This window comes from Gossypium hirsutum, chromosome D02 (genome assembly GCF_007990345.1).
Source record: "Gossypium hirsutum isolate 1008001.06 chromosome D02, Gossypium_hirsutum_v2.1, whole genome shotgun sequence".
NCBI lineage: Eukaryota > Viridiplantae > Streptophyta > Magnoliopsida > Malvales > Malvaceae > Gossypium > Gossypium hirsutum.
The window spans coordinates 24,902,464-24,914,546 of NC_053438.1; the positions used below are offsets into that span (position 1 = coordinate 24,902,464).

Below are 12,083 nucleotides of genomic sequence, written 5' to 3' on the forward strand. Positions count from 1 at the left end.
CAAGCAGATATCCAAGTCGTAATGCGCAAAGGTCAGGGTAGTCGATCCCTGTAACATGGGAGACTTTGACTAATAAACTGTACTAATTGGCCCGACCAAAAATTCTAGAAAAAAATATGTAGATGGGCATATGAGTCTAGTTTTAGGGAAAAATCACGAAACTGATTTTCGAGTTGTGAAACTCAAGATATGATTTTTAAAGCGACTAGTATGCAGATTGGCAGTGTCTGGGAAATATTTTTTATAAGGGGTTTAAAGTCTGTTAACACCTCGTGTTCGACTCCGGTGTCGGTCTCGGGTTCGGGGTGTTACAACCGTAATCACCTAAGTAACAATATTAAAACACGGGTGGCGATCTTATTAGCGGGAAAGTCCATCTAATAAGATCCTCACCCTAACTATAATCTCCCTAATGTTCAGATTGACACTCTGTAGCATTGAAGAAATTCTTCTTAACTCTCTGCCACGAAGTTATCATCCTTACTCGGTCTAAGTTTCACAACTTAGCTGATCTCCGTTGGCGTAATCTCTCAAACCAATCTGGTTCACCTAACCAGGGTGTGACAACTCCCCTACCGTAAAGATAAATTTTGTCCCTAAAATTTCTTACCTAAGAAGAGATACGAATATTATTTCCTCATGGTGTTTTCCCTCTCCCATGTAGCTTCTTTTACCTTGTAGTCTCACCAAAGTAACTTAACTAGGGGAATCTCTTTGTTCTAGAGTATCTTAATTTCCATGTCCAGAATACATATAGGGTCTTTTTCGTAGGAAAAATTTGGTTCTACCTCAAACGTTCCCAACTGAGCTACATGATTCATATTTGAACGATATTTTTATAATATTGACACATAGAATACGTCATGGATTTTGGATAGTTTCGGTGAAAGGGCTAAACGATATGCCATCAGCCCGATACACTCTAATATCTCGTAAGGATGAATGAATCGCGTGCTAAGTTTCGCTTTTAATCTAAAGCGCATAATCTACTTCCAGGATGAAACTTTAAGGAACACTTTGTCACTAGCCTCATAAGATATATCCTTCCTCGTTCTATATGCATATTCCATCTGGCAATCTTGAGCAACCTTCAAGCGGTTTTTAATGGCCACTACTTTTTCTTTTATCTTGCAGACTAAGTCTGGCCCAACTAGCTTCCGCTTACTAAGCTCTATCCAACATATCGAGGATCTACATTTTCTCCTATATAACGCTTCAAAAGGAGACATCCCAAGTTTCCATGACAATTATTATTATAGGCGACCTTCGCCAAATGTAGATACTTCTTCTAATTCATTCCAAAATCAATCACATAACTTCGAAGCATATCATCCAGCACCTAGATCACTCTTTTCGATTGCCTGTTAGTTTATGGATGGAAAGCGATACTGAATCGAAGCTTGGTTCCTAAAGAAATCTATAACTATTTCCATAATCTTAACATGAATCTAGGATCTCGATTAGAAACAATTGTAGAAGGTATGCCATGCAAGTGAACTATCTCTAAGATGTATAACTTCGGTAAGTTTTCCAGCGAGTAGTTCGTGCGTACAACCGAAAAATGGGCTTACTTCGTCAGTCGATCCACAATTAACCAAACAACATTTTTCTTGGATACATTAATGGGCAACCTCGAGACAAAATCCATCATGATTCTGTCCCACTTCCATTATGGGATTTCCAGTAAGAACAGTTGTTGCATGTAAAATGATATGCAATTTTGTGCAAGTATACACATAAGTTCAAGTAATAAAGTGATGAGTGAGTACCGTTCCTACAAGGATCGAATTGAGGCACAAAAATGGTCAAGTTATTATAATCTGGTTACTGCGATGGCAAGACTAATGAATATGATGCTATGGCAAAAGTGAAAGCAAAAATGTAATGGCAAGAAAAGGAGTGATTATCCGAATAAAATGTAAACAAATAAATAAGAAACTAAATATGTTGGGACAAAGATACTATGACAAAGAATAAGGATAGAGTGATGTTGATTCGAAAAGTCGGGATTACCCAGAATTGACCCTTACTGTCAATAATACCCTGGCAAAATCCTATCTAGTTTATTGCATAGGATGTTCTAAAATGGCCTGCCTTTCGCGAGTGTAAAACCTCAAGTTACCTTGCCCCTGTCTATAGGATTTTTAGGTATCTCGCCTGGGTTCCTCTTATATGATCGTGACTTTATTTCTAGAGTCGACTAAAAGTATCTATCGAATACTTGCTTATTTCATTTAATTTTAATCTAACCAATCCAACCCTTTCGGAATTGGAATCAGTTTATAGTATGCGAACAACCTTCTATGTCTAGAGATCGTTGCATTTTAATTAAGAAATAAGAACAATCAAATGAAAAAGTAAAGTAAATTAGATATAGAAGGCTTCGATAAAAATAGTTAAGGTTTCATCGAAAGTAATCCAAACCCTATGAGATTTAGCTCATGGGTTGGGAAATAAAATTCCAAACCAAAATATTATCTAACATTGCGTTCAACTACTTTAATTCAATCTTTTGAGGGAACACTAATGGAAATAACGGAAGAACTTTGGGAAACAACTTTTGCTTGCCCAACACACACTTCGGCAGCACAATGTCTTGTGATAAGGATTAGTTTTGACTTTCTTTCTTTTGCGCAGTCGAGCCCTTATTCACGCCTAAGGATTTCTCCCACTTTTTTTTGTCATTTGTGAGGTCCCCTTCATCGATTTTTATAGATAGATTAGGCTAGGGTTGGCTAACATCTCTTGATTATCTTTTCCTCTTTTAGGGAGATTTATCTGGTATAAGTTTGAATTTGAACTGGGACTACTGTGTGGAAAATGTTGGCTTGGTCTTTAAGGTATTGCCATAGCATCTGGGTTGGCAAACTGTCCTAAAACGCAAGAAAATTTACTTAAGAACAATCAATTAGCTAGACCTAAATGCATGAAATATAACTCTTTTTAAAAGTTATCAATAGCTTACCAGAAGGAACTTGATGTTTTTCCTTGACCTTCTACCAGGTTAGACATTTCATTACAAACTTTGATATTTCTCTTTTCATTCCTGGCCACAAAAATAACTACAAATCTCTATACACCTTTATACTTTTACGATGAAGGGAGTATGGTCATTGATGAGCTTCTTCCAAAATTTCCTGCCTCAAATTTTCTTCATTGGGAACATACAACCTTCCCATGAAACATAACTCTCCTTTATCGAGGCTAAAATTATTAGCATTCTCAGCCATAATGCACTCTTTTATTTCCTCATATATTGTGTCCTTCAATTGGGAATCCAAAATTTTAAATAGGAACATGGGCCATGCCCTTAATTCTTGAAAATAATCCCATCATCCTTTAGACATATTCTTGCTTTCAAAGAAGCTAAAGTCGTTACAGTCTTACTACTCAAGGCATCAACAACCACATTAGCTTTGCCAAGATGGTATTTGATGGTCAGGTCGTAATCCTTTAGTAGTTCGATCCATCTTCCTTGAATTAGGTTCAAATCCTTCTAAGAGGGTAAATATTTTAGGCTCTTGTGTTCGGAGAATATACGACATTTCTGCCCATAGATATAATTCCTCCAAATCTTTAAGGTTAATGCCACACTTGCTAACTCTTAGTTGGACAGTTCCTTTTATGTGGCTTAAGTTGGCGTGACGCGTAAGAAATTACCTTTACCTTATGCATAAGTACACACCCTAAACCATTCAAAGATGCATTCGTGAATACAACATATTCCACTCCCGATTCTGGTTGACTAAACACTGGGGCTTCTATCAACGTTTTCTTCAACTCATCAAAATTGCATTGACATTACTTTGTCCATTGGAACTTCTCATCCTTCCTTAGAAACTGTGTTAATGACGTTGCTATTGAAGATAATCTTTTTACAAACCTTCTGTAATATCATGTCAGTCCAAGGAAACAACATACCTCAGTAACGCTTTTCAGCGAATTCCACTCAAATACAACCCATATCTTCTTGGGATCTACTTTGATTCCTTTTGCGGAGATAATATGGCCTGAGGAATGGATTTCCTTCAGGAAAAATTCACACTTGCTAAATTTGGCGTACAACCTATTCTCTCCGCAAGTGTTCCTTATGCTCGACCTCACTCTTCGAGTAAACCAAAATTTTGTCTATGAAGACAACGACATAATGATCAAGATAAGGTTGGGGTATTCTATTCATCAGATCCACGAATATTGTTGGTGTGTTTGTCAAACCAAATGGCATCACTAAAAATTCATAGTGACCATAGCATGTACGGAACTTAGTTTTCAGAATGTTGTCCCCTTTTATCTTCACCTGGTAGTATCCAGACCACAAGTCAATCTTTAGACGCACCTTGGCTCTACTAAGCTGATCAAACAAGTCCTCAATCCTAGGTAATGAATATTTGTTCTTTATGGTCACCTTATTTAGCTACCAGTAATTAATATACAACCAAAGGGTTCAAACCTTCTTCTTGACGAATAGTATCGGTGCACCCCAAGGTGAAACACTTTGTCTACTGAATCCATGGCTAACAATTCTTATAGCTGAATTTTGAACTCTTTTAATTCCATTGAGGCCATTTTATAAGGTGCAATTGAGATAGGAGAGATTCTTCGGGTCACATCACTAGAGAATTCCACATCTCGATGCGGATTGTTGATGGAGCATGTCACAAAATTATTTTACTTGACAATCTCGATGGAGTATACAACAAATTGCTGAGTACTCAATCATGTCAGAATTTAAACCAAAAGTCACTCATGAAGCTAAGGCTTTTAACTAAAAAGATGGATGGAACATACAACTACCTCCTTAGCTACTCAGTCCTTTGCTATAGCGGAATGCCTCTAAAATTATACCACACACTCTTACTTAGGTCTTCTTTTCTAATCAATAGCACGATGGAGCAAACAAAGTGATGCTAACCTACTTAGTAACTCTAAGGATTAGAGTGCATACTTATTTAAACAAAATGTCGTGGCAATTTAACTAATGTTTAGTTTCAAAAATCCCTAAGGGAATTAAAAAGATACTTACTATATTTCAAAAATCCATAAAAAACAGAGTATATGATATTCTATTTTTAGAAATCAATTTCCATACAACTTAGCCTACGGTAACTTCAACTTATCCATTGTTACCTGTTCAAGGTATATCGAAAAAAAATTTAAGCTCATCATTGAACATCATAAAGAAAAACTGTACTTATTATAGACAAAGAAGTATTTCAATAGTTATTATACCATGGAAAAATATCTTATATACCAAAATGAACATATAAAATGCAACCTAGATGAACAATACACCCCTAAAACTAAGGGATGCACTGTCCTCAATGCATGTAAATCATGAACAGTATATAACAAGTATGTATATGCACACAAATGAGAAAAAAAATATGCAATGCATGAGAGAAAAAAACTTAACCTCATTGGACTGCAACGTTGGCACTTTATTCAATTCTTTCTCGCGGATTTGCAAGAATTAACTTTGTATCGGATCTTCCTTTTCCGGAGGTCAACTTCCTCACCTTCTTTGTCGGTCTTTGTTGTTTCATCAATTAGTTGATCGATTGCTTGATCCTGTGCAGTCATGGAGATGGGTGAAGTTGTCAGTTTAGGAGTTTTACCTTTTTCAGTAGTAGTTGGTGCAGCGGTATGGAAATTTGTTTATTCCTTTCCTTCTTCTACTTTCTTCTCTAGTTCAATAGAGTTTGCCTTCTCTAACTCATTCTCAAAAGCTTTTCCTTTCTCTGTAGTGACTCCTTCAGTCACGGGTTCAATTCTGGCAGTGGCTGGAACTGGCTTTTTTCCACACTTTATAGACGAGAGTAAGATAGTTGGGAAAGTAGGAAATTCTGGCATGGGTTTCGAAAATTTTTTCTGGAGGGATCCTTTTAATGCCAAATCCCTATCTTTCACATATGACCAGTACCGAGCCTGGTGTTCATTGCTTTGCTCCAACTCTTCTATCATTTGGTATTGCTGCACTTCAAAAAAAGACAACCTCTGTTCTAATTGTTTTAGAGAAGTTAAGATTTCCTGGTCATGAGAGGTGAGAGGTGTTGCTGTGGGAATATGTGTGTTAGGGGAAGCTTGACTGTGTTGGGATGTTGCGGCAAACTCAGTTCCTCGTAGCTTGGCAAAAATTGCTTGCGTTATACTACCTTAATTGGGCGTAACATCCTCAGCATCAACTAAAGGCACATTTGTCGTCTTACATAGGGTAGAACTAAGAGAGGGAAAATTCAAACTCCCGACATTCTTATCAGCACATCTATGGACCTTTTCAAAGATAATCTTCCCTACATTTATCTGTCTTCCTCGTAGAGTAGAATGCAATAGCAACAATTTTTTCTTTCAAAACAGTCGTGTTATGCATAGACGACATAAGACGACTCCTTAAAAAGTGGTACCACACATTCCCAATTGGTTTTAATGCAACTCTTTCAACCGTGTAACACTCCTGGCTTGAAATAATTCACTGTGTTCCTCCAATCGTATAAATCCTCCAATACTTTTGCCAACCCCTCCGATGTAATATTCTTGGATAATTCAAAATGTTCATCTCTAACCTCCTTGATGCCGAATGAGGCAGTAATATGGTTTTCGTCGAATGGTGCAGATTTACCCCTCAATAAATGAAAGGAGAATCTGACAAATTTACATGAGCGTAAAAATCTCTTACCACTTTACCCTCAACATTCCTTGGATGTAGACAAAACCTGCTCAAGTTATGTTTTCTACAATTGAGGATACCGATTCATCGTACCCCATGTGGGGTTCATCCTTCAATAAAAATCCCTGTTCAAAACAAAATGGCCACTTTAGAATATTAGTTGAATTCCTTATGGATGCAGCAACATTGAAGAATATCTTTGCTTGCAGGGTGCCAGCACGCGAAGAAAATGTTGTTTTAGAAGTACTCCTTACACTAGCCATGAAGAAATGGTCAGAGAAACAAAAAAAAAAGAAAATAATGGAGTAAATAATAAATAGTAGAGAGGTTGAAGACGAGAGAATTGTAAGAATGTGAACTTTTTGATAAGTGGGAAACGTGAACTAGTTGAAGAAAATAAAAAGGGATAATGATGACAATTTTTAGGGAATGGGAAATGTGAGGGAGAATGGTTATGACGTGGAGGAAAAGTTAAAAATGGAAAAGACTTTTGGGGGGAAAATGAAATAATCGAGCCCCACATTGTGGGCTTCATACTTTGGGTTTTTCCAATATTCACTAAATGCAACTGCCTAAAAATGTTTCCTTTGGAATTTTCTAACCGGTCAATTCTTTTATTGACACCTCGTCATTCAATTTGTCATGTCATAATGTTTCTCTGTAATGTTGCGGCAAACTGCTGCTCTATATACACTAACAAATCTTGCTTCTTTTATTTTGCTCCTGTTCACCACAATAAAAACATAAATGAAATTGTATTAAAAAAATAAAAATGGCAATGGGAAATAAAATGGAAAAAACTACTTATTAAAAAAAATTCAAACATCATGAAGGTTAATGCTTTGTTTGTCACGTTCTATAGGAACACCCTGGTAATGCTCCAAGCGTTGTCCATTAACCTTGAATGTAGCCCCTATTCTTACGTCTTTAACAACGGTAACACCATGCAAATGCACTTGAATTAGTTCAAAAGTTCTTGACCATCAAGATTTTAACTTACCAAGAAATAATTTGAGCCTGGAATTAAACAATAATACCTGTTGTCCAGGTTCAAATTGCCTTGGTAAAATTCTGGCATCATGCCATCACTTGGTCCTTTCCTTATACAAATGAGCATTGTCATATGCTTGTGTTCGAAACTCTTCCATCTCATTAAATTCTAGGAATCTCTTGCTGCCAGCAGTAACCCAATCCATGTTTAGCTTCTTAATCACCCAAAAATCTTTATGCTCAAGTTCAACAGGTAAATGCCATGGCTTACCGTAAACAAGTTTAGAAGGTGACATCCCTAGTGGTTTTTTAAATGTAGTTTGGTATGCCCATAGAGCTTCATCTAATCTAGTAGACCAATCCTTTCAAGATGGATTCACCATTTTTTTTCTAGATTTTGTTTAATTTCTCTATTAAAAATTTCAGCTTGGCCATTCGTCTGGAGGTGATATGCTGGGGAAATTCTATGTTTCACCCTATACCTGTGTAAGGCATTGGCCATCAGCTTGCAATCAAAATAGGAACCCTCCTCACTGATAGTTACTCTCGGTGTACCAAATCGTGTGAAAATATTCTTATACAAAAATTTCAATATCGACTTAGCATCATTAGAGGCTAGGGGTACTACTTCTACCCACTTAGAAATATAGTTTACTGCCAAAAAATATGTATAGCTTGCCCACAGATGGTGGAAACAGAACCATAAAGTCTATTCTCTATACATCAAATAGTTCAATCTGCAATATACTTTACAACGACATTTCCTGTCTCCTAGACAAATTTCCTATTTTCTGACTATAGTCACAGGACCTATAAAATTCATGAGCATCTTTAAATAAACTTGGCCAATAAAATCCCTCCAAAATGTCCTCTATATGAGGCTGAGTGACAATGTTGAAAGACAATATGCATCTAACCGTTGGGGACGCACTTTCGAATGATTTGATTTGCACAATGCTTGAATAGGAATGGTTAATCCTAATAGTACTGTTTGGCATCGTGAAGAAATTTTCGTTTTCTTTGAGCATTGCAGTCAGGTGGCATTACACCACTTACTAAGTAGTTTACTAGTTTGGCGTACCAAGTTAATGCCTTGGAAATGAACAAATGTTCATTTGGGAATTCTTCCTTAATAAGTTTCTTACTTTCATCTTTATTCCTCGATTCTATTCTTGACAAATGGTCAGCCACTTTATTTTCGGTTCCCTTTCGATCTCTAATTTCCAAATCAAACTCTTGTAACAAGAGTATCCACCTAATCAATCTTGGCTTGGCATATTTTTTTCATGTGAAGTACTTGATAGTCGAGTGATCTGTGTAGATTGTGACATTTGTTCCTACTAAATAAGAACGAAATTTGTCAAATGCAAAGACGACTGCTAGCAATTCCGTCTCCGTAGTGGTATAATTAAGCTTAGTTATCTGTTAACGTCCTACTAACATAATATATTGCATGTAGAACCTTGTTTCTCCTTTTACCCAAAACTGCTCCCAAAACATAATCACTAGCGTCACACATGAGTTCAAATGACAATGTCCATTCTGGAGCAACTACAACCGATGCTACTACAAGTCAGTTTTTGAGTTCCTTGAAAGCCTGCAAACATTGATTATCAAGATTAAAAGGTTTATTTTGTTCATGTAAAGTACACAAGGGTTTAGAGATTTTTGAAAAATCCTTGAGAAATCTTCTTTAAGATCCTCATTGTTCTAGAAATCTTCTAATACCCTTAACATTGGTGGGCGGTAGCAATTTTTCGATCACTTCTATTTTTGATTTGTCCACTTTAATTCCTCACTGTGACACCTTATGTCCCAGGACAATGCCTTCACGGACCATGAAATGACATTTCTCCCAGTTTAATACTAGATTCGTTTCTTCATAGTGGCATAAAACCATCTCCAAATTTCGTAAGAAATCTTCAAAATCATTTCCGAACACAAAGAAGTCATCCATAAAAACCTTACGGAAAATTTCCACCATGTCCGAGAATATGGCCATCATGTAGCACTGGAAAGTTACCGGGGCATTGCATAACCCGAACGACATCCGCCTAAATGCGAAAGTGCCATATGAACATGTGAAAGTTGTCTTCTCTTGATCTTGCTATGGAAATCTGATTATATCCTGAATAACCATCTAGGGAGCAATAAAAAGCCTTACCAACTAATCGGTCCAACATTTGATTGATGAATGGCAAAGGGAAATGATCTTTGCTAGTTGCCTTGTTAAGCCTTTGGTAGTCCATACACACTCTCCATCCCATAACAGTACGAGTCAGTATGAGCTCATTGTTGTCATTACTTACTACTGTGACACCCCCTTTCTTGGGTACACATTACACAGGACTTACCCACGAGCTGTCAGGAATTGGGTAAATAAGTCCAGCATCAAGCCACTTGATAATTTATTTCTTGACAACTTCTTTCATAATTGGATTCAGTCGTCTATATTGTTCAATGGATTTGCTATGGCAATCTTCCAATAAAATTTTGTGCATATGAAATGTCAGGCTAATTCCCTTTATATCGGCAAGGGTCTAACTCAATGTTATTTTAGATTGCCGTAACACTTACTGTCCTCTTGCTCAGGTGTTAGCTTAGTAGAAATTACAACTAGCAAAGTACCGTTATTTCCTAAATACATATATTTCAAATGTTGTGGCAAAGGCTTTAACTCTAGAATGAGAGATTCCTCTATAGATGGTTTAGGAGGCTTAAAAGATCATTTTGATAAATTCGAGGATTCAAATTTCTTCCCTAGCCTATCCATTATCTGCTGGGCTTCCATAAATTCACCAAGCTCTTCAAAACTTACTGTGTCACCTTGCTCCATCAAATCGTCTTCACTGTCAGAATTGTCGTAGCAAAATTTTACTAATTCGTCCATTGCTGCTTGTATCAAGTCAATGGTGTGACATTCCTCATTCTCATCTACGCATTTTAAAGCATTAAACACATTAAAAGTAACCTGCTGGTCATTCACTCTCATGGTTAGCTCGCCTTTTTGTACATCAATTAGGGTATTGCCAATAGCAAGAAATGATCTTCCAAGAATAATTGGTAAACCATGGTCAGCTTCACATTCTAAAATAAGAAAATCTGTCGGAAAGATAAATTTATCCACCCTTATCAATACATCTTCAATTTTACCTTCTAGATGGGCATAAGATCGGTCAACCAATTGTAACGTTACTGTGGTAGGTCTTGCTTTCCCAATTCCTAGCTTTATGAAAATAGACATAGCCATTAGATTTATACTTGCTCCTAAATCACATAATGCTTTTCCAACATAACGGTTTCTAATTAAACATGGGATAGTTGGAAACACAAAAATATATAGACTTTTCTAGGCCATTTTTAACTCAAATTCATGCAAATTTAATAATAACTCTGTTGAAAAATATAATACAATTATAAAATAATTAAATTTTACTTAAATTATTAACATATCAAATTTTAATTAATTTTATAATAAATTTTGATTAATTTTGATTTATTTTCAACAGATGTGCATAAAGACCAGAAATTGGCTCAGTAGACACTACTAGAAGCGTAAAATTGAGAACGATTTTTGAAGCATCGAGGCGAATTAATTTTTCAGCCTAAGATAGTCCAAATTATGAATATTAATTCATTATATAATTAATTTTAATTTCAATCCAATTTATTTTGGGTTAAATAATTATTATTAATTGAATTATGAAAGGAGGCCCAATTGTGCTAAACCGAGAGACTGATCCAACCGAGCAAAAGGGCTGCTCGAAACCATCCTACATGCTGACCCAATCAGCTTATTTAGCTGATTATTTGGCTTGCAAAACAGCCCTTGAAGTTTCCTTGAAAGTACATTCAAACCCCTCCACTTATCAAGCTTTTGTAAATTTTCCCCTAGCTAAATTTAGCAAGTTTGAAAGCTTCAAACTTGCCACATGTGTGGCCGACCATGGGGGAAGTTAATGGCTGCTGATTTTTTCTATTTTTAGAAGCCTACCCAACCTATAAATACCCCCCTTTGCTGCTTATTTCAAACACACCTCTCACACCTTTCATTCTTCACTTCTCTCTCACTTTCTCTCTTCAAAACCCTTCATTTGTTCTTCATTTTCCTTTCCATTCCCTTGCCGATTTCCCCTATTGGAAAAGAGCCCTTCAATCAGAATTGGTAGCAGCATTCAACTGCTTGTAGAAGCCTCGGTTTGACAAGAACAAGCGAAGAAAGAGGAGTGGAGCAAACTAGTAAAGCTTCGGAGAAACACCAGATTTGATTCTAGTTCCCTATCCTTTAATTTTTATTGTTATGAACAAGTATATGAATACTTGCTATGTTGATATGTTTAATTTAATTAATATGGATTAAATTTAATTCATGTTAGGTTTATTGCATTTTTTCCGCTTAAGTTATTAAAATTATGTTTGTGTTGTTATT

At 36.3% G+C, this 12,083-nt stretch overlaps 1 protein-coding gene across 1 annotated transcript; it reads right to left on the reverse strand.

Moving 5' to 3' along the window:
• Positions 1–10,379: 10,379 nt before the first annotated feature.
• On the reverse strand, positions 10,380–10,904 carry LOC107908113 (uncharacterized). The gene is made up of 2 exons (XM_016835378.1): positions 10,808–10,904; positions 10,380–10,741 (listed from the first exon to the last, which is right to left on the reverse strand). Exons 1-2 carry the CDS (start codon positions 10,902–10,904, stop codon positions 10,380–10,382), a joined length of 459 nt encoding a protein of 152 aa, XP_016690867.1.
• Between the last annotated feature and the right edge of the window lie 1,179 nt (positions 10,905–12,083).